General features: G+C 50.1%; 1 protein-coding gene across 9 annotated transcripts in view; it reads right to left on the minus strand.

Annotated features, from left to right (window-relative positions):
• LOC135909204 (uncharacterized) overlaps nt 1-23329 on the minus strand; it is a 444253-nt gene extending 420924 nt beyond the window's left edge. For 8 of the 9 annotated variants that reach the window (XR_011508287.1, XR_011508288.1, XM_070524870.1 and 5 more), the window contains exons 1-2: nt 23239-23329; nt 14391-14633 (exon numbers count right to left, since the gene is read on the minus strand). Coding sequence is in view for 6 of the 9 variants with exons in the window: in XM_070524870.1 (XP_070380971.1) it covers nt 14391-14633; nt 23239-23318 (323 nt within the window). In the remaining 3 variants the exon portion in view is untranslated. Of the gene's footprint in view, nt 1-1818; nt 1957-14390; nt 15047-23238 lie in introns of those variants that run through there. The other variant, XR_011508289.1, reaches the window with a different exon arrangement.
• Nucleotides 23330-23704: the final 375 nt, after the last annotated feature.

Below are 23704 nucleotides of genomic sequence, written 5' to 3' on the forward strand. Positions count from 1 at the left end.
ATAACCCATTAGAACGTGGGAATCCCGGACTTGAGGTAATGTGCTTGAAAACGTAAGTGCGCGAAAACGTGGCAAATTCTGCGCTCGAAAATTGGGGACCATTGTCCGAAACAACCTCCATTGCAATGCCATAACGAGCAAATATAGGACTAGTCGCGTCAACGACGGTCCTGGCTGTAGTGTCTGAGGCATTCTACTTCTGGGAAGTTAGACAAGGCGTCATAGACGCAGAGGTAGGACTTGCTGCCGTAGTGGAATATGTCGATTCCCACGTGATACCAAGGCTGTTCCCGAACGGGACGCATCATAAGTGGCTGCTTCGGCTGGTCGTACGCACACGTTTTGCATGCAGCGCCCCTCTGGGCGAACACCTCAATTTCCCAGTTCATACCAGGCCAGAAGACGAGACGACGAGCCCAAGCTTTACATTTGCCGATTCCTAGATGACCCTGGTGAATACTGTGCAAAGTCTCTCACCTCATACTGCTTAGAATTACGACCTTGCAACCCTTGAATAGGACACCTTTAATATGAGATAGCTCAGATGAAAAGGGTTTCAACGGACCATCTATTGGCTCATTCGATATTAAGTTTTGAAGCACCACTTTCATATAACTATCCTTGGCTGTTTCTGCTGCGAGACGCTTCCATATTTCGTCGCTGATGAGTGAAGAAACCATATTCACGGCGTGCACTTCTACGTCAGCGGTGCAAACTGCATCCGTGTCCCAATTGCTGGGTGCTCGAGATAGCATGTCCGCGAGCACGAGCTGTTTTCCTGGAATGAGTTGCAGGTCCAAGTCATATCTGAGCAATCGCATAAAGAAACGCTGTAGCCTGGGTGGCATGTCACCGATTGATTTCTTCCAGAGAGCAATCAAAGGGCGATGGTCGCTCTCAATGACCACATTTCGGCCGTACACAAAGTGGCTGAATTTTTCGCAGCCGCATGTAATGGCCAGCGTTTCTTTTTCTATTTTCGAGTAGAGTCTTACCGCTTCAGAGAACGTTCTCGATCTATACGCGACCGGTTTCCATGTGCCATTGTAGCTCTGCAAGAGTGCGGCGCCTACGCCACTGCGTGATGCGTCACACGTGAGTTGTTTCTTTTGCTGGGTCGAACACCGACAGCAACGGTTGTCCACTTAAAGTGTGGCATATCTGACGCCATTGTTCCGCGTGGTTCGGCGTCCAATTAAACACCGCGTTTTTCTTGACTATGCTGCGCAAAAGCTTCGTCCTTTCTGCCAGTCTTGGAATAAACTTGCCGAAATAATTTACAACTCCGAGCATTCTCTGCGCGGCTTGTTTGTCACGGGGCTCTGGTATTTGGAGCACAGACTGAACGAGGGAAAAACTTGGCCTGATACCTTATGCAGAAATGACTGCAGTCTTTAGCACCAACCGCAGTCGTTCGTCATGCTCTTGCCTTGATGAGCCCCAAACTAATATGTCATTAACATATACCTTCGTTCCTAGTACAGTCTCAAAAATGTCGTTTAAGGCCTTTTGGAGCACTTCTGATGCCGACGATATGTCGAAAGGCAATCGGAGAAAACGGTAGCGACTGTAAGGCGTCGCGAAAGTGCAGATTCGCGACGTTTCGTCGTGCAGCGGGATCTGGTAGAAACCTGAATTCGCATCTAGGCGCGTGAACACTTCAGCTCCTGCGAGCTCAGATTCAATGTCCTCTCGCATAGGCATTTCGAAGTGTTTTCGTTTAATGGCCTCATTTATCTTACGCGGGTCCATGCACACGCGTATTTTACCCTTTTTCTTGCGCACAATGACAAGAGGGCTCACCCATTCAGTAGGCTCAGTCACCTTCGTGATTACGGCTTTCGGGTCCATGCGCTCCAGCTCGTCTCGAAGCTGCTCTTTCAAGGCCAGTGGTACCCGACGCGCCGGCTGGACGACTGGGAGTGCTCCGTCGCGCAGGACCATGCGATAGTGGCGCTTGAAAATCGGAAAAAAGAAGGTGGCGAAATTCATTCACAACTTTTTCTGAGCTGCTTTTCGACGCACTGTGTACTTGTCCGGATACTAGCCCCATGGTCTCGTACCCCTGCAGGCCTAGAATTGCTTGGCCTCCCTTGCGGACAATGAAAAAATGAAAGTGCGGTCGCACAGCGTCACTTCTTGCCTTACGGTTCCCAAATGCTTGATTTCACTTCCCCCGTAGGATCGTAACACCGCACTGCTGGGCTTTAACTGTGGCTTCGGGTTCATCTGTGCGTATAGCGATAATGGTAGCAGATTGGCCTGTGATCCAGTATCTATGTTAAAATCAATCAGTTTTCCTCCCACCTTCGCTCTAAGCGTCCAGTCTCATCGGCTGGTCTTATTTCCGATAGCGAGAATTTCAAAATCATCGTCACTACCTTGCAACTCGCCTATTTGCGGTTTTGCTTTGCAACATATAGCGAAGTGGTTTTTTTCCTTGGAATGCATGACATCTTCGTCCGTAAGCTGGGTATTTTCGTAGTGCATGCGCCCTTGCACACCTTCAACATATGTAACTTTTGCGCTGCTTTACTTCCGAAGCACGACTTGTCTTGTGCATTACGTCGGCTTGCTTTTCTTCTCGCATCCAAATTACCAGGTTCCCTACTGCTACTTCAGCTGCCTTGCACTGTTCTGCCTTTTGCAGTGTCAACTGGTTCTTAGAAAGAAGCTTCCCTCGAATCTTTGCACCGTTTGTGCCAAAAAGAATTTCGTCTCTGATCATTGACTCTGCTAGCCCACCAAAGTTACACGCTCGTGCTTTCGTCTTCAGACCTCGTAAGAAATGCTCAAAAGGCTCACCGGGCTCTCCTATTCGGCTACGGAACAGGTAGCGCTGATGTACCTCATTGACTTGTGAAGCGAAGTATTCGTCGAATTTCTTTATTACTGCGTTGTAATCGTCTTTGACTAAACTTCCGTGAAACTGAAAGTTTTCTATACCTCGATGGCTTCCTCTCCGGCGACGCTCAGTAGCAACGCAGTTTTTGTCGATGCTTCTCTTTTCTTACTCACTGGTTCCATTGCAGTCAGGAATAGTTGAAACCGCTGCTTGAACAGCCCCAGTGCTTGCTTATGGCACCTTCAAACTGCAACGGCTCCGGTGGCTTTATGAAATCCATGCTGACAGCCTTCATTCGGCGACTGCTATCCTTCAGAGGAGCGGATGTGGGCAGGGGCTAGACACTTCCAACACCATGTATCAGCATGGCCTCATGCTTGCGGTTGCCAGAACACGAGTGCCCGGGATTTATTCAGCAGTTGTTTTATACAGTGAAATGGGGCAACGCCCCTCAGCTGATCACGCATAGCACACGTGTCAGACGCGATACGATACAGTCACTGCATCTCAGCCAACCTAACACTTATACATCCTGCACTATGCTGGGGTCGGCAGAAAGTATGAGATCTGTTCGATTTCTTGTTCCTCCATTAGGGATCTTCCAGGTTAATTTCCTGTTACTACGCTTCCTGAAGAAGGTATGCACTAATCGGAGTTGATTCCTCTCCGCGAATTCTAAGAACACTTCTCCACTAGTGTTCCTAGAATCGATGCCGTAGTTGTCAATTGCTTTCTCGCCAGCCTGCTTTTTTTCTCACATTTAGTTTGAAGTCGCCCATGACTACAGTGTACTGAGTTGGCAGCTTTCTCATATCAAGTACAACGTCTTCATAAAACTGTTCGATTTCTTCGTCGTCATGAGTGGAGGTGAGAGCGTAGGCTTGTGCTTCCTATAATGTATATCCCCGGCCAGCATAGGTCTTCAGTGAACCTCTTTGATGCCAACTTGGGTCACTGGGTATATGTGCCAGTATATGTGTGTGGTGCTCTCCAATGGCAGAAATGGACGCCACTGACGCTCATTTTGGTAACTAGGTATGGGCCACTGGGAATGTCCAGCTCTAAAATGACGAAAAACAGATCCCTTAATTTTCTCCGATGCTGAGATGAATCGAACGCGCGGTACAGGGTTCCTGGAGGAACACTGTCCGACGCATGAGTAGGCTGCGCCACAAATACACCAGGTAATATGCCACTCTTCAATGATTCTCTCGCTAACTTGGGTCACTTGAGCGTACGGCAACCGAGGGAACAATTCTCAGCGTTCGCCGGCCCCGCTTCGCCACGCTTCTCGGAGGCCACGGGCAGGCTTCGTTGCAGCGGCGGCACTGGATAGCGCCGAGTGTCCTCAGATAAGCGCGAAGCAGCTGGGAATCCCGCTGCAGCACACGCCTCATACATTACTAGTTTCCACGGTGGCAATGTGTTGTGCGGCTATATTTATTCAATGCTAAACGCATTACCGTCGACAGCCTTCGGGAGATGGATTGCACTGCTTTTTAGAGCGCAGGTCTTTGGCGTCCGTTCCTGGGTTTCGCGTCGTCGTCGGCGTTGTCGTCGGCCTCGTAACCAGCTCCGCCCCCCTTTCATCCCCCCAGCGCTAGCAGCGACCGACTGATACCGCTGGATGCCGCTGACGCCGCTAGAGAGTCAAGATAACGTGACTGCATAGAACACCGTCGCCGCCATGCAGAAAGAGGAGGAAAGGGTCCCCCCCCCCCCTGTTCTTGTGTGGCGGATAGGGTGCTCTTCAGTTGCCGACGTGCCGGTTATTTCACGTAGGCCCCGGCACGTCGACGAATACGTGACCACCTTCCCACGGCTAGACCTGGTTCTTAGCGCTGCGGAAGCGAGGGTATCATATTGTTTGTGTCGGCATCGGCGGCGTTGTCCCTGAAACCAACTCCGCAGCTGGGGTTGACTCACTATCGGCGTCAGCGGCATCAGTCAGTCGCTGCTATCTCTTCCCTCCTCCCTTTATCGTGTTGTCCGCTTGCTGCGCGCGCTTCTGCCCCCATCGTTTGCCGCTGGGTGTACACGCCGCCCCTCTCCCCCCTCTTCCTGCGAGTCTCCGGTTGTCAAAGCGCCAGCTCGAACTTAATTCCTTTCTTCGCTCCTCCTCCAATGCAACCCCTGTGCGGTGGCAATCAGAGAGCCAGATCGGTGGCGGCGGATCTGTATATGTGCACCGCCCGAGCCGAAATTGCCGCTGCCGTTCGCCCTGTGCGGTGGCAATCAGAGAGCCAGATCGGTGGCGGCGGATCTGTATATGTGCACCGCCCGAGCCGAAATTGCCGCTGCCGTTCGCCACTGCGAAATTATCTGCCAGTTCTTTCTGAGCCATGAGCGAGACGACCGATGGAAGTCCTCCGTCTGCTGCTGCTGCTGCTGCTGCTGCTGCTGCTGCTGCTGCTGCTGCTGCTGCTGCTGCTGCTGCTAAACGAGCTGCCAGAGCAGAGGCCCAGCGCCGTCGCCGTCAGAATCCAGAGGTGCGTGCCGCCGAAGCAGAAGCTTACCGTCGCCGCCGTCGAGATGATCCAGGAGTACGCGTCGCCGAAGCAGAGGCTAAGCGCCGCCGCCGAGAAGACCCTGCCGTTCGCACCGCCGAAGCGGAGGCTCATCGCCGCCGTCGAGAGCAACCAGCAGTAAGCGAGGCTGAAGCAGAAGCTCATCGCCGTCGCAGAGAAGACTCTACCGTTCGCGCGGCCGAGGCCGAGGCCAAACGCAAACAAAGGCTCGCAAACAGTCAGGGTGCAACAAATGCTTTCCGGCGACAGTTTACAGACAATCCGTTTGGAAGTGTGTGTTCAGTGTGTGATCGGCTCTGGTTCCAAAATGACGTGAAACCGCTTCCGGATACGTGCCGTGAGAATCTCCGGTGTGCGTTTCCCAACTCGGACTTGTGTCAATTCAGACTGTATTCTTCATGCATGCAATCTGTGCGGAAAGGTGACATTCCTCATTTCTGAGTCGCAGGTTTCTGAGTCTGTGATAGCGCATACATGTGTTGCTCGATTTCTTTGCCTCAATCTATCGAAAAGGTGAAACAGCTTATTCGCTGCGCTCAAATTTCGCATTAGGAAGTAACGTAATCGTCGGTAATTTTTTTCGTATTCCGGTTTTCATATCGTGGTTCGCAAAGTGTAGTCTGTAAAGGAAGCGTCGGTTTAAAAAAAGATTCATGGGGATTTACAAATATGGCAACAGAGAAATGAGGAGGGAAAATCTGTACTATAACACAAAACGCAGTGTTTGCAGTTTCAGTGGCCGTTCAGGACAAAAATACAGCGGAGAAAATATTATGAACAGGATTGTTGAGGCACGTGTCTTCTGAAGCAAAAGTGTCGAGATGGGTCAATGAATTTATTTGCATGCCAAGATATTGTCACGTGGTAGTGACGGTGACGAAAACAAAATGGTGAATGGCGAAACTAGCGTTTTACTTTCTGGGCGAACTTGTGCCCACAAAAGCAAGTTACACTTAAAGCACAACGATAGTGACGAATAGAGTCGGCGATCGTCGGAAATCTGATCAGCGGGTCCAGCGCATCGTCTTTTATACATCAGTCATCGAATGTACCAGAGTAATCGCTGGGACCCACGCGTCTTCCACAAAGTTCTACACTATTTGCGTCGAGCACACATGCAATTAGATTACACAAGGTTCGCTGACAGAAAGCGGATGGAACCATCGATAAAATTCCATAAACTTCCGATACATGCAGACGTGTCCTGCGCTGTGCGATAACATTTGTTAGGCGGTGAAACGTGGTCGCCCGATAAAGATAAACAAATACAGGTGTGAATATGAAAAAAAAATTATGAAGATTTAACGTGCCAAAACAACGATCTGGGTGGGGGACTCCTGAAATTTGGACCCCCTGTGGTTCTTTAATGAGCACCTAAGTCTAGGTACACGGATATTTTCGCATTTCGCCTCCATCGAAATGCGGCCTCCATGACCGGGATTCGATCCCGCGACATCGTGCTTAGCAGCCCAACCTTTGAATTCACGTAAGCGCGGTAAGCGCTTGTATTTAAAGCCATGGAAGCAATTAGCGGTCAGCGTCGAGATAAACGATCGACGCTTACAATATTGGCGGAATAGGAGCAGAGACGTACAGAGGCAGGTTCGTTGCACACATAGGTGGCAATACAATAGAGAGGTTGAGCTTTTTAATCAAGAGAGAATATCAAGCAGACATAGGCAAAATGTTGAACAGCAATAGGTGTAGCAAAACATGCTTAGCTCGAGCAGGCTAGGTGACTATTGCGAAGAGGCAAGTAGACAGAAGTGCTACTGACGCTACAGCACTACTGACTTGAGCCTAACAGCCGTGACGGTCAGCGAAAAATGCCGTTTGAGGAGCGGTCTCAACAAGTTCTGCGGGCGACACGCGGCCGAATCGCTTCATTAAGGCGGCTTGCAAACCTCCGCGAAGATCCAGTGCGACACTGAGCCTGGGCCGCCGTCTGAACCGGGGAGAAAGCGCAGCAGCGAGTGCGCGCGCCCCGCTATCGATCCTTGCCGATGCTCAACGTGGGCGCGCCGCCGCCACCACGGGTGGTCAAGCGAGAGCCACCGCTGGAGCCCAAGCGAGCTGCGTGTTCTTACGGCGCCACCTTTTTCTCGAGCGACGCGGCGACTCCACTGGCAGGGTGTGCTAATGCCTGCGCCACATAGCATAGCCCTTTGTTTGACCTTCCTTTTGTGCCGTGCCCTTCTTGCGCCTTAAATATAGTACACTGTTCATTGTTTCTAAAAATGCATATAGTGAAATCAGTCCAATATAGCACTGGTAATTCCTTTCACTAGCCACGCAAAGAAGTTTAGAGCGGAAGCATAAGGTACAGCGTTTACAACGAAATGCGCCACAATATATATACACTACGAGAATGAGAGAAAAGGAATATGCGGATCCCATGCGGTATGGGAATCAGTTTAAACGAAGCTTGCATCGGTGTTTGTCAAGTACTCTGCTCCTCTTTAGAGACCATATACAAGCAAAAAGCACGTGATCAAGTTGGACACATTTTCACCTGGAAACTCAACATTCAACGTAAACATGTTGCCCTCCAACATGCAGACCCCGTGCACGTGTTACGACGAACTGATGAGGACGACGTAACGACGGTCGGAGAACAATGGCTCGACGCTAGAATGACGACTACCGTCCGACTACACGATGACATGGTGGCTGCACGGTGACGGTGCTATGGCGACCGAACACGACATCGCCGGATTGATGACGACGACGCGATTACGACGCGGTGGCGACGATAGCATGATAAAAAACTTTGCGGATACCACGCACGGTGGGAATCAATTTAGGCGAAGCTTTCTGTGCTGTTTGTATTGACTGACGATAAATAGCTGTGACGTTGACAAGGAATGTCTTCAACGTTTAGCGGAACCCGAAAGCGATGAGTTGATGGTAAACGTCACCTTCCGTGCACCACTGCTGTTTGTCTGTGCAGCACATAGAAAACGCTGGGGGGGGGGGGGGGGGGGGGAGGGTTGCTTGAGGTGTTGTGCGCCTAATTTGATAACCTCTGAAAGCATTGATCATAGTCCTTGCCTCACATGGCACATCGGATTGTGGCAGAAGTGTTAAACCTTAATTGAATTATGGGACTCTACGTGTGCAAACCACAGTCGGACTACGAAGCTCCCCCGGCGGGCACAGAAGTGTTGATTTCCCGCGTCTACAATCGCAGTGTCGCGTAGACCCTACGATGCGCTTTGTTGCGGCTGTGCTTTTGCACGCACTGCGCAGGTTGACTGCTTGACAAATTTGAATGCTGTTTGTTTTTAAGCAATAGCAGAAACGCACCGTAACGGACTTTGGACTTTAATTTATCCCGTTTGCCCGCAACTCCTGTCGTGTAGTAGCGTTTCCTTGCCCTCTCGCATCACCTTGTCCCAATATCATCCCCCCCACTTATCCTCGTATGGGGGCGATAGCTTCCTTGAGGAAGAGTCGGTTGCTGGGCCTGTTGGTACATACCTTTAGAAACGATGGAACCCAGTCTTTAAGACGCAAACCCCTGGAGAGAAGTAGACAAACACACGCTGGGACTAGCAACAAATTTAACAAAAACAACCACGCAGAAGTTTGCACGGTAGCCAGCGCGCATGCATCTTACATATCACGAGACTACATCATCATCATCATCCTGGTTACACCCACTGCAGGGAGAAAATTGAGGGTATACATTATGTGGTATATGCCGACGACATAACCATATGGAGTGCCAAGGGTAATGTAGGACAGACCGAGACCAGATTACAGGAAAGTTTATATGTTGTAGAGAACACACTGAAAGACATGGGGTTGAAATGCTCGGCAGCCAAATCAGAGCTCTTGGTTATTAAACATCGCAGAAAAGGTCGCAAACCAAGAGGCTACATTCCGGAAGATGAGTCAAGAGTGTGCTTATACACTCACGAAGGATCTGCAGTCAGGCTAGTTGGAACAATCAAGGTTCTTGGGTATCACAAAGACGGAAACAATGCTAACTATAGAACAATACAACATATCTCGAATAAAACAGATGAAGTCATTAGGTTACTAAGCAGAATTACCAATAGACACAGAGGCTTAGGAGAAGACAGCACTTTGAGGCTAATACACGCCTTTGCTCTCTGTCACTTCACTTATGTGGCTGGATTATTCAAATGGAAGCAGGAAGAACAACAAACTTGACGTGATGCTCAGGAAGCTCGTTAAAGTAGCCCTAGGGATACCCAGTAACGCTGCAACTGACAAACTCATGAGTCTAGGGGTGCACAACACAATGGAAGAAATCGCGGAGGGCCAAGAGCTCGCGCAACACGAAAGATTGACAAAATCACGAGCTGGCAGGAACATATTACAGGCAATAGGTGCAGAACTGAATACATCAAGGAGTTCAATAGAGGCTGAAGTAGAATTAAGGACTGACGTTAGGAACAAGATCAGAACCAACGCTCTCCCCAGAAACATGCATCCAGAATATAATGTCGAAAGGAGGAAGGCAAGAGCTAAAACACTCTTGCAGGAAATAGAACAGTAGAACCAATTTGCAGCTATAGTTGATGCAGCCTGGGTGAAATGTAAAGAAGCATATACGGCCATTGTCTCAAATTATCAAGGGAAGGTGCAAGATGCTATCACTATTTTTACCAAGGACCCCATGGTGGCGGAACAAGTGGCAATCGCTCTAGCCATCAGGAGTAATAAGTGGGCCTGCATTTACAGTGATTCGAAATCCGCTATAAAGTGTTTTGATAAAGGCTACGTAGCTGGTGTTGCAGCTAAACTTTTTGAAAACATTGGGATTATGAGAACTGAAATCCGATGGTTTCCCGCGCATATGGGGAAAGTGGACGAAACTCGGATAAACCTCAATAAGGTTGCTCATGACATGGCACGAGGACTTGCTAACCGTGACAGTCACAACCGAGCCGTTCACCATCAAGCCAGGGAATCTAGAGATCACTTAATAACATACAATGAATTTTACCAAACACTACTATTTAGGACGCAGGCAATTACCATTGCCACATGTGGCAATGGTAATTGCCTGCGTCCTGAACAGGGCTCAGGCAGTTTCACTGCGCTTATTGCAAACAGGTACATATCCCACACCGTACACCATTAATAAAATATATCCAGAGAGGGAGATTAAGATGGACTGCAACGATTGTAATGGCATCATTGGAATCAGACATATGCCGGCGGGGTGTCCCGCGGCTCTCCCCAACCTCGTTGAAGAATGGACACAGTGGGAGAAAAGGATTCAAAGCCCATTGTTTCAGGACCAACTAAGGGCCGTCCAGAGGGCCCATGATGTCGCTGAAAGGCTTGGCCTGACAGTGCCAACGTGGGAGCGGCCCGCCTTGGCTTAAGAAGCCAAGCCTCCGGACCCCATTACAATGAATGTTTTCACACACACACACACCGGCTTTTCAGCGTTCAGGCTTTTCAGGCTTTACGAAGCTGCCTGTCGCACGTAGAGGGACACAACCTGGTGGACCGTGGCGTTGAGGTGTTGCACTTCGCTCCCCTCATTCAGACTAGTACGAATTGAAATTACTCGTTCGACTCAAGGAAGCGAGCTTCGTTCACGTGAACTTAGCATCTGAGTAGCCACCCGATCTTTTGCTAGCCGAGTTGAACATCGTACCACGTTGGCGATGCGCATGCAGAATTCCTCTCCCTTGCACTACTTTAGTGTTTGCCGAGTGTGTTGAGTGTACGAAGCGTGATTGGAGTCACCCCTGGTTAGCTGTCACCTGCACATCGTCTGCGCTGCTGCCCCGGACTACGATCGAGTCACCCCGGGCGATGGTGATCCCATGGCCAGTTCGGCGCAGCGACATCGGCGGCCACCTGTATCCAGCTCGCAACCCTCGGTGGCGGAGAAAAGAGCCGGCGGTCGCCGACAGCTACTGCGGCTCTCGCCAGCAGGGCGCGAGCGACGCTTGCTTGTGGCGACTATTGCGTCGCCGTTTCCGGAGTCCTGGCCTGGAATCGTGCTGTCGATTCTGCAGAGCTGCTGCTGTGACCAGTGGACTAGCGGTGTACCCAAGGCCAATGTCGGCTCGAATGTTATGGACAGCGTGTGGACATTTACTCGGCGCGGCCACTGTTGTATGTACTACCTTATTCGCGAAACACGCGTTGAGGTTAGAGCGTGTGACATGTTTCGCCGGAATATGTAGTGATTTAAGGTTGGGGGGTTGTGGGGATGCGTGACTCGCACGCGTCCCCTGATATCTTGTTTTCCCGCATAGCTCGATGCTGGGGCGAACGGGAGCGGCGACTACGTGGTGATGTCGAGCGGCTGGTCGCGGCGGCTCGAGCGCTGTCAGGAGCGTCTTCAACCTCGGTGGAGAGTGATGGCGGGCGAGGATTCAGTGGGGAGCGGCGGTAGGCGGGAAAGCTTGGTCGAGAGTGGGCTGGCCAGCAACTTCGACAGTGGCGAGAGATGTGTCCCACACGTCCACAGTAAAAGCAGATGGGTCTATCGTCATGTGTGCGCCATTCGGCCGGGTTGCGATAGCTCGGATATGAACCGTATTGGCTCCGTTGAACAGTCGGAGGCAGCAGACGAAGCAAAGTCGGTACTGCTGGCGGAGCAGATGGACGGAAGACCCACATTGGCAAGTTCTTGGCGAATTACCGACTGAATGAGAGACACAAACGTCCTGGAGTCGTCAAAGCTTTGCGTCACTGGCGTGGCAGGAGACGCTGCTTCGATTTCTCGCCGAATGATACGTACGACGTTCTCGCAGGAGGTGGGCTCACGCGGTGGACAAATGTCTTCGCACGTCGATGAAGCTGTGGTATTAGGTAGACGCGTAAACTGTTTAACTATGCGGCGACTCTTCGGGTCTTCAAAGCGGCGACATTCGTTAATTTTTTCATTGACCGTTGTTATGTTCTTGTAAACAAGGAGGTTAAACGCGTCGTCCGCGATGCCTTTTAAAACGTGGCTGACCCTGTCTGCCTCTGCCATATTGTTATAGACTTTGCGGCAAAGGGCGAGGACGTCCTGGATATACGCAACGTAAGATTCAGTGGACGTCTGTACACGGGTCCCAAGGTCCTTCTTCGCAGCACGTTGGCGGCCGACGGCCTTGCCGAACAAATCTCTAAGCTTCTGAATGCACTGGTCCCTACTCGTAATCTCTTCTTCGTGCGTTTCGAACCAGACCCGTGCTGTTTTCTTGAGGTAGAATATTATATTGACCAGCATAAGCGTGTTATCCCACCTGTTGTGTGCGCTGACCCGTTCGTAATTCTGCAACCAGTCATTGACGTCAACGTTGTCGATCCCGGAAAACATGCCAGGGTCGCGAGGCTGGGCCAGGATGACCGTCGGTGGCGAGGACGGGGCCGTTGTTTAACTCTCTCTTTCGGATGACATGGCGGCCAGGTTACGTTCGCTGCGGAGCTCCGTCTTGCGCAAGTGATTACCCCGCACGTCCACCAATGATGTTACGGGAAGAAAGAAGCATGCGTCTATTTACAGATGGCTTTTAATGGCTGAGCCAACAAGCATAGAGCAGCAATAGGTATGGTATGGTATCCTTATGCGATGGCGCACACCCACTGTGGGGAATTGGCCAAGATTTGTATGAAATTAGGCTATTTTTATTAAAAACTGAAAATGGTAATCAAACTACACTCTTCTTCGTCGTCTCCCAGGCCACCATCATAGTCCTCTTCTTCACAGATTACCAACTGTGACAATATATTTTCTCCCACGTTACAATATAACTGTAGTTGGTAATACGTTGTCTTATAAGCTTGACAAAATTATTCATCGGAATTTTGAGAATGACAGCCCGCAAACAAATGTCATGAAACTAAACACCAACAGCGCATGCCTGTTATGTTAAATATTCTGACTGAAAAAATAAAAGTGCGAAACAATAAAAGAAACCCGAAAATTATGTAATTGTCCTGCGGCGGCTGTGCACTATATACCTCCGTGATCGGCCCACGCAAGAGGCCGCGTTTTTGCCAGAAAGCTCGCCTTAGTGCATTGCGTTCGCCGCCAGCGTTTCCCGGTAAACATTACGGTTACATAAACTGCCATTGCCGGGAGGCGTGAGAAGCAGTCAAGGATCTTTGAATGCTATCGTGTTCCACTGTTAAAGACGAGAGGGAAGCTGAAGCAGTTTTAGGATTGCAAGAGTTACGATGGATTCAAAAGCTGCCGCAGTATAATTCAACTCCTTAAATTATTTTCACAATTGTGCACGTAGCAGCGCTGCAATCGCTGTTTACATTTTCTTGGAAGCTCTGCCTCCCCCCGCCCCATATTAAAGTTAAACCAAGGAGTTTGCGCCGTCAGACACTGGTAATTCCAGCCACAGACATTCGTCGTAGTTTCAAGGTATTTCTGCCTAAACGGATGAAGCTGCGATTCGCACGCATTGAAACACCGCCGCCAAGCCTAACCGATTGGACGTACTTTCTGTGTGCTCTGAATACAGCATATTCCGCAGTGAAATAAGACTCACTTTTGTACGATCGACTGCTTGAACCATGTCTCCGTTATGCAAATATCATAATTAAACCAAGTACGTTGCCAAAAAGAAACGCAATCCTCAAACCTCTCGTATTTGGGGAATAAACAAAACCTTAAGTCATGATCAGATTGGTCTCATGTTGTAAAATATGCCAATAGACAGATAGCCTTCCAACAAAAGGACGAAACGCGCAACCATTTGGCCACGTGCACATCGGGTTTGTCGACATTCATTAAAAAAAAATTATGGGGTTTTACGTGCCAAAACCACTTTACGAGGCACGCCGTAGTGGGGGACTCCGGAAATTTTGACCACCTAGGGTTGTTTAACGTGCAGTTAAATCTAAGTACACCGGTGTTTTCGCATTTCGCCCCCATCGAAATGCGGTCGCTGTGGCCGGGGTTCGATTCCGCGACCTCGTGCTCAGCAGCCCGGCACCATAGCCACTGAGCAACCACGGTGGGTCTATCGACAGTCATCGTCCAGAAATATATGAAAGACACTGTACGCACGGCGTACCTGGTTTTCAGCCGAGTGCACTTAACCGCCTTGTTGACGAGCAGACGTGCCAGTAGTCCCAGGATGCCGCTGCAGTGGGAGCCAAACGGGACGCAAAAGGGCCTGTTGCTGGTCTTGGACAGACGCTCTATGGCAGCACCGAACGCGGCTAGACGCAGTGTCCGCTCGCTTGCTGCATGCACTGGGTCGACCAGTGGGACTGTCACTGCTGCCACTGCCTGACGCCAGCGAAAGACTGTGTTACTGCAAGGGAGTATGCGCCCGCGTAACGGCGAAAAATCAGTACCGGTCGAGACGCTGCCACGTAGCACCACTTCATGAAATGACACATTTTCATCACGGAGCTCGCACACTGCGGACGCCGAGGCGTTAATTTGAGCAGCCACCGCTTTGCCATCGCTTCAAGCCACTGAACAACCTTCGCGGGAACATCAGACGCAGTGACGGACAGTCTATCTGCTGATTAACGACGAATCTGGCTGCCGTCACATCCGGCCGGTTCATGCAGGCGACACACCTGCTTACACCGTTTTCCATCAAAACGTTCTACTCTTCAGCCTTCATATCAAGATGTCTTCACTGAATTCGCTGTTTGCAACAAGCACGGGGCAAAAAATTCTGTCCTCATTGAATAGCAGTGCGCACACACCTGGTCCTCATGCGCCATGTTGTAGTAGATGCTATTGTTAGGTATTTTAGTTTATTTATACAAGTACCTGCAAAGCCAAAAAGGCATTATCGCATGGGACATTTGTACCGAAAAGCAAAACATAAGCAAACATTCAGCTGATTCAAAAAGCAGACAGTAAGGTGCAAACGCAACATAACAACAATAAAAAAGACAACAAAAATTGTAGCAACAGGCTGACAGTCACATTCACAGCTGCTACCCCAGATAACAGCGTTTTGTGTGGATTATAAATTGCTTTGTGTGCTGTTTTTTAAATTGGCTGTTGTTTTTTAAGCATGTTTACGATATAGGCCTTATTGCCGGGCCATTTATTTTTTCATGATATCATCCTTTGCACATTGACTAATCTATCGTTTGTGGAGAAGCCGGTGGCATAGCAGCTGCGCCAATCCTCCAGAATGGGTACGTATGCGCCACGGTGACAGGACCGGCAAGGAACCGTTGAATGAAGCGAGACGCGTGTCTCACTTCTCCGTTGCACACGCATCGTTGTCATCCTCGACAAACATCGCATTCCCCCCATCGCATGCGTACACGCCTCACGCTGCACTTGAGCAGCATGGTCCCCATGTCGGCATAGCCAATGATCGGTGCAGCGCAAAAACGAAAAAAAAAAAAATGCGTGAGAATAATGTTGTGGCCCACGCGGCCGATAAACATAAACAATGCGCGAGAGTTACGCTGCTAAGTTCTCAAAGCATTGCTTAACCGCTTCAACAACGGCGGTGGCGTGCCCCATCACAGCCGCACTCTCGGCTGGATGTGTGCCATATCCCACGGCTTCGATCCCGGCCGCGCACACGAACGGATTGCGCACGTGCGCTGGACGCACATCAGGGGAGAAACATTTATTTCTCACTCCGGCCCCGGGGCTAGTAACTGCTTTAGAGGAACCGCGACGTGGCGAAATTAATTCCAGAACTGCGGCGTGCCTCATAATGAGATCGTCATTTTGGTGAGTATAAAACCCCATGATTTGTTGTTTTTACCTAACGTGAATTCGGAATAGGAGGCAGTGATAAGCACTGCTTAGCGAAAGGTCCGTGAGGTTGTATGACTGGGGCTGCTATGTCACGTAAAAGGCTTCATTGCAGTGGACCTACTTAGCGCGGTCAAAATAAAGTGTAACAAAATAAACTAATTGCGAGGCGATTATCATTTCTGATCAAAACATATTCTTTAAGGAGGCACTTCCCTAGAGGGGCTCCGAACCACCCATCGGGCTTGGTGAAGAAACACGTTGTGCGGATCGCACACGCTTCTGCGACTATCTCAGCCAAATTTTGCACTTGTGCGAGGTATGCGGAGCTCACAAGCGAAACGCGAAATCACCTTTTTCTTAAACACTCTCTTGCCAACACCGGCCTTCTCCTCGCCCTGTCGAGACTGCCGACGGCTGCCCCCTTGACGTCAATGGGCAGATTTCCATAGAGCGCTGTCACTTGCCGATAGTGGACACCGAACAAGAAGGGTGCTTGGACCAGCGCGCTTCTTCCTGCTCTTAGTGCGTATATTTTTGAAGCAGTTTACTGAACAGGCTGAACTAAGCGAAAATCTGTGTTTCGAGTCGCGATAAAAATTACGTACTTCCGGAAGAAGCTGAATATTGTATTCTCACACTCGGCCACGACCGCCAGCGTAGGATTTAACCTTTGGCCACACTGCTTATCGCTGTTGTATAGCCGTCGGCTGTCCCTAAAATATCGATGAGTTTTGAACTCCCCTCGAACCACGCAAAACTTACGGAAAGACGCTTCCTAGCACGCGCTCACCTCCTAGCTACACGCCTTGGCAGAGATCGCTTCGTATTGAGCCGTTGACAGAGCTTCAAAACACGTAATTTGGACGTGGTTACCATCCGTCGGTCAAGCTAGGGTGCCAGAAAGCCGGTCGCGGAGCACGGCCATGCTGCAGCGCACGCATGAGCGCGCACTGCAGCCCTGCCGTGGGCACCACAGTTTTACCTCGCTGCGTGTGCTACGTAGCGTAGATACCGCGGGGCACCGCGACGAGCCTGCTCGCTGTAAGGTCCCCGAATAAAATGGTAGCGACATTCATCCTCACCCGGCCTCTCCTTCTCCTATGGCCTTCTCGTAGCTCACCCTCGCAGTTTGGTCGTTCACTCGGAAGCGCCCCATTTAGACACGAGGTGAGACATTGAAAATTGTCGTTGGGTGTTTGCGCATGAATTGTTACCGTATTTAAGGCTTGATTATTGTGTGCTGTGCTAGGAGCGATGATGGAACGCTATGAAACTGTTTTTTGTGCTTTTTCGGCGCGTAACTGCACGCTTGTTTTGCGGCTTCGGGTTGGCTGCCTGCTTCCAGTTAGAAGGCTTTTGAGGCTAGTTTGGTGGACAAATTATTTTCAGTGTCGAGTACCAGCACAAAAATTAGAATTCTTTGTCCCACCCATGATGTATACGCAATGTATACGATGTTTATATACATGCCAGAGCTTTGTTTCAGTGTTATGTCGTCCACTGCCATGCATTGTAACCGTAGGCAACAACACTGTCGCGGCTTGCGCAGATTAAGTCGCTTCACGAGTTATTTCTATTGCATTGATCAGATTCTTTATTTGGCTTTCTAAAGACGATTGCCCGGCGTAAAAGGCTTGCGATGAAGGTTTCGCCAGTACACGCCAAAGGTGATGCGCTCTCGTGTGTGCAGCTCTACACAGATGCCGATTTAACAACCCGGATGCGTTTGCGCCGTTCGAAGTGCGTACGTGTGTACTTGCCGTAGTGTGTGCTCGCGTATCCAGCTTGTGGAGATTCATAATTTAATCATCTTAGTACGGTGATGATCGAACGCAACGTGCGCGACATATTCGCCTGAATAACGCGAGCGTCATGTAGAGACGTGCGCGATCAACGCGGTGCATCTCAGCTGTTCTCGTCGTTTCGTCACGACGCCGGCATCTATTTATCCCGTGAAACTGGTCATACGCTTTTATGGCAAACTGGTGCCGTTGGATCTTAAGCGCAAATATCACAGTGGAACCTGTGCTTCATTTGTGAACAAAGCGTATGCAAGGAAGAAAGGTAGACATAGAAATGGTTTCCGTCCATGAGAACCTCCACCCCCCCCCCCCCCTTTTTGCGCAGTTTTCAATTCAGTATGAGCCAACAAACTCGTGCACCCCTAAACCCTGCCGAGACGGCGAAGGGGAGAAAGCCCACTTACAATAATCAAAATCATTTAAACTTGGCAATGAACAACGTGACCTGACGATCGCTGATCAATCTGGCGGCGCACGCGAGGGAGGAAAGAGGAGAGCTGTCTTCCGTAAGGCCGTGGGGAGATGGATGAGAGGGAGCGAGGGAGGAGGGTCGCGTTGGGCTCCGGCAGAAACTGCGCACTTCGCGAGCGGGCGCAAGGGGAAGTGACGATCGTGGCTCAATCTCGCGCGCGGAAAGGAGGAAAGTGGAAAGGAAGCGAGGGATAGGGAGAAGGGAACGGTTTCCACTCCGCCAGCAACACGTATACTTTGCGCGGCAGACCGCGGTCGCGTACGCCAGATCTAGAAAGCGATCTGGAGACGGCTCATACCTTTGTGCGAGCTCTGTTCTTGCCGCTGTTTGCGTTGAAGCGATAGACGGCACGAAGGTCGCTTTTGTCGGTGCTGCTGCCGCGCTTGCTCACGCCAGCGTTTTGACAGTGAGTGGCCGCGGTCATCGAGTGTGATATGTTCATGTTTCCCTGTGCACGCTGACACCATGCTTGTTAATGGAGTTAATAATAATAATATAGGGGGTTTTACGTGCCAAAACCACTTTCTGATTATGAGGCATGCCGTAGTGGGGGACTCCGGAAATTTTGACCACCTGGGGTTCTTTAACGTGCACCTAGATCTAAGTACACGGGTGTTTTCGCATTTCGCCCCCATCGAAATGCGGCCGCCGTGGCCGGGATTAGATCCCGCGACCTCGTGCTCAGCAGCCTAACACCATAGCCACTGAGCAACCGTGGCGGGTTGTTAATGGAGTTAGTAAGCGAATGTTTCCAAGTTCATGCGGCAGATAGAACTACTATGCTTACTTCGTATAGCTGTCTATTAATTTGCTATCGCAAACGATGCTTCGCCTTTCGGGCGAAACTGTGACTTTTCTTGGGAACATCAATGAAGACAACTCTTACAGGGAAGATATAGCGGCTTGCTTGTAGTTTCTTCATCGTAAGTGGTAGATGCGCCATGAATTGGCTAACATTGTGATTCGTCCTAGCCAAAAATATCCAGCAACCCGCCGTGGTTGCTCAGTGGCTATGGTGTTAGGCTGCTGAGCACAAGGTGGCGGGATCGAATCCCGGCCACAGCAGCCGCATATCGAAGGGGACGAAATGCGAAAACACCCGTGTACTTAGATTTAGGTGCACGTTAAGGAAAACCCAGGAGGTCGAAATTTCCGGAGTCCTCCACTACTGCGTGCCTCATAATCAGAAAGTGGTTTTGGCACGTAAAACCCCATAATTTTTTTTATATATCCAGCAGTTGATCACAACCAGAAGGCTCTCTTTGTACAGAGCTCCAACTCATACTGGCAGCGCTGATCTTCATTCACTCGCGTGGTTCGCCAGCGGCCGCCTTTATTGCAGTGAACAAAGACGACGACCAAAGGCGTTACTCACTCGTTCAGTGCGTTGCCACTGCAGCGTACGATTAGGCCAAGAATTTTGTACTTTCGCCAGAACTTTATCCCTGCTGTTTGTAAGTAAACACTCACTCTGCTCCACCCACATCGTCATTCGGCTGAGCTTGCTGCACTAAAAGAAGAAGTGACTGTAGTTTTAGTTGCTTCAGATTTCTTACAAAATGAAAAGGAATGGCGAGAGAGCGACGCCATGCGTTCGACAAACCTTGGCGTGGCAGAGCGAAAGCTCTGCTCACCCGCTTCGTGTGCGCAAAAGCGAGCACGCGCGTGGTGGGTGCCTAGGGGAGCATAACACGGGGTCTGACAAGCTGGTAGGGACATGCCGCGAGCAGCGAAGGGGCAAGATGGAAGACGCTCCCCGCATCAAAATTCACGAGGGCTGCTTCCTAGCGAGCTCGGCTGCAGGGAGCTGGCGGCGTGGGGAGGAAAAAGGCCCGGCGTGATAATAACGGCGCCAGGGGTCGTCCTCATCTTGGCGCCGCCGGCGCCTCGAGCGCCCCGCGGTGCTTCGGCTGGGCTCCAGAGGCGAGCAGGGCGGTCCGACCTCGCGAAGGCCCGACGAGACCAGATCACCGGCGAGAGGGGGATTTCTGTGCCGTTGGAAATAATAAACGTTTCATTTTCGCCATCGTTGTTTGCCAATGGCCCCCAGTGCTAGTTTAGGCATTCTTGGTGTGCACCGTCCAGCACCCGTCGCCATCTGCCAGTTTGCCTTTCTTGCAAGCGTCGGTGCACGAGTTAGGCAAAACATATATTGCTTGAGAACCAAGTGACCATCTTGTCTCGTTGGCGACATTTTGACGGCCGTACGGTTTTGTTCCTTCTATAGGTGTGAATGTGCGTGTTTGTTTTTTTTTTCTTTCCAGGAACCGTGAACTCCGGTCCCGGCCAGGGCTCGCCCTCACCGGCTAGACGTGCCAATGACTTTGTGCCCCTGGAGTGTACTTCAGAAAGGAGAGAATGCCTTGCCCGTGGCGCTCGTTCCTGCAGATGGTGGATCTATCCAGTTAACCGAATCCGAAATTTTCTAAGAGGACGTGCGTGGTACAGCCGAACAGTTCATTGACATCTCGGAGGTGAGGCGTTTTGGCAAGACTGACATTTTTTGTAAGTCGTCTAATGTTCAGTGCCTCAATGATTTGCTTAGCTGCACGAGATTTGCTAGCCTCGCGGTTATTGCTTTCATGCCTACTCATCTCACATGCGTGAAGGGCATTGTTCGTGGGGTACCCACCAATATCACTCATGACGGCTTCTTGAAGATGCTCTCTCCGGCTGGTGTTGTTTCTGTACACAGATACAATAGGTCAGTGGGTGACAACCGAGTTCCAACTGAAAACGTTATTGTCTCCTTCGCCGGTTGAAGGCGCCGGTCTGAAGTGATGGCATGGCCGTATTCGTTCCACATGGAAATCTTGACACCTAAACCATTGCAGTGCCGAAACTACTGGTTACGAGCACAGTGTTAATGCCTTCATTGAAATGGTGTAATTCTGTCGGCATCCGCCTGCGATGTAGATGCACCAAGGTATTGCTTGTGCGTTGGAACACATATTGGTACGGATAGTAACTCTCCCGCTCGAGGCCGTGAAATGCAGGTGCTTGAGATTGCGGAGAAACGTTATTGTTCCCGTGCGGAAGCAATATCAGCAATTAAAGAGCGTGATCTCGTTTACGTAGCAGTTGCGTTTGGTAAGTCCACATCACTAGAAGCCATAATTTCGGCCCTAGTAGCCGCAGCCATTAACAAGGTAATCCCAATATTTATGAAGAGACATTTGAACATGTTTACCGAACGTATAACTGAAATGCTAACAACCAAATTCAACAGCCTCCTCCAATTACACTCTGGTGCTGCTGCTTCGCCCACTTCAACTAGTATTTCTACGCAACATTCGAACGAATCAAACTTTGACAGTCAGGCAGAAGTTGCATCTGATACCTTCCTGTGGTATTCGCTATCAGCAACTGCGGGACCCAGCCACTCATTTGGACACATGAGGCTTGGGACCATCAACAATAAACGTAAGCGTGCCCCACTTTCCCGACTGATTATTCTAAACCTAGGCCGAAAAAAGGAAAAAGAAAAAAAATGGCTGTGGCTTAGGTAAGGTTAAGCCCAGGATGCGAAGCATACTAGCCTTTATTTTAGTTGTTGAACCACTGTTTAGCTTGGTGAACTGCTGTTGCTTGGCTATATTTGGTTCGGCTAGACGAAGAAACAACTCATGCGTTACTCTGCTTCGCCTTGGACGCCCCGCATTGGACGCGGTGAGCGTCGAGCAACGCAGCGTTCGGCGCGGCAACGAAATGTGCGCCTGAGCAAGCGACGCACGCCTGAGCCTTAGAAACAGCTCGTTTCTAAGGCAACACCGCATTCACTAGAGGCGCTTTTGTACCGCTTTGAAGCATCGTACTCGTGGCTCAGTGGTAGCGTCTCCGTCTCACACTCCGGCGACCCTGGTTCGATTCCCACCCAGCCCATCTTGCAAGAGTTGAGCCAAAGCCACTTCTCCTCTGTCGTGACGTCATGGTGTCACGTGGTATTCAAGGCGACACCGCCGCGCCTGAGGAGCTGGGTTGAGCTCTCGTAATATGCTTCGCATAAAAGAAACAGTGAATACCACAAGCAGGATGCGTTGCGTTCTGATGGGCACTCGAGTCATCCATACTAGGATCGACATAGCGTCAGTAAGTGTTCAATGGAATGGCTGCTCTATATACTCCGGTTACGTTGACCTTCTTTACCTAGTACAGAAACTAATTCCATGTGTTATTTTACGTCAAGGATCATTGCTTTCGTCACGTCAAATGTTTACTATTAAGAATTTTCTAACATTTCGTTGAGACCGCCCAGGTAGAGGTCGTGTGCCGCTAGCATTAGTTTCATAAACAATGTATCAAAAGGCAACTGTCACTCTTGAACATGTGTTTGAACATGTTTGACTGCTAAATATTAGGCTTATATTTCTTACTGTCTGGTTGCGCTGCATTTACAGTGGTCAATGCGTACTTCTCGAACGGAGTCAAGTGCACTGATCAACTGGACTCGCTGTCCCGAAACCGTTCAAATGTAATGCTCCTGCCAGGAAGTTTTAATTTTCATCAAACTTCTTGGGGAATGAAAACGGATGTCTGCGGAAAGAGGTTGCGAATTTGGTGCATGATAACAATTTCCAATGTCGCAATTCATGTCGAATTACTTTTCTAGGTGGCCGATTCTCATGTGCATTAGACCGGACTTCCTCTTCCGCTCAGATCCCTTTTTCATCTTGGGACACCTTTGACAACGGAACAAGTAGCGATCACGTACCCATTACATTTGAAATAATGCTTTCGCGTCAAACTCCTTTTGTGCGGCAAACACGGCTCATCAATGATAAAACTTCCAAATCGGCTATAAATCGGCTCCTATGTCAGTCCCACTGAGGCTTGCACAGAACTGGCTTGCTCATGCAACATGAATACCATCTCAGAAAATAAAGTGAGATATTTGCGCTTACCTGCTGTCATTGGGAAATTTGTAAAACTTCGTCGAACTGGAATTCCCGGTGTTAGAACACCACAGAGCCGTGCAGCACATGTGATGCCCCGGTTTAGCCATCTTCGTCTAATGCTTGGTTGACCCGGGCTGCTATCTTGTACACGTTCGAAAAGCCAACGTTCCATTTCGCCTCGGGCCATTGTCCAGGCTGCGCCGATATCGCTGCCTAGGCCAATCTAGTCCAATCGCGTGAGGCGAAATCGAACGACGGCTTTTCGAACGTGTACAAGATAGCGGCCCTGGTTTCCTGCGTCTTCCGTTCGTTGCACGCCCGCTGAAGCTTCGCTGTCTTATCTTTCCCATCTTCACACTTGGAACGACAACCGAGCCAGACGACCAAGCGCGATCGGACTTGTGATATCGCTGAGCGAGCGGCAAGGGTGAGAGGAGGTCAGCTCGACGGACGCACGAAGACAACCACTTCC

The sequence above is a fragment of the Dermacentor albipictus genome, chromosome 9 (assembly GCF_038994185.2).
Source record: "Dermacentor albipictus isolate Rhodes 1998 colony chromosome 9, USDA_Dalb.pri_finalv2, whole genome shotgun sequence".
NCBI classification, from domain to species: Eukaryota; Metazoa; Arthropoda; class Arachnida; order Ixodida; family Ixodidae; genus Dermacentor; species Dermacentor albipictus.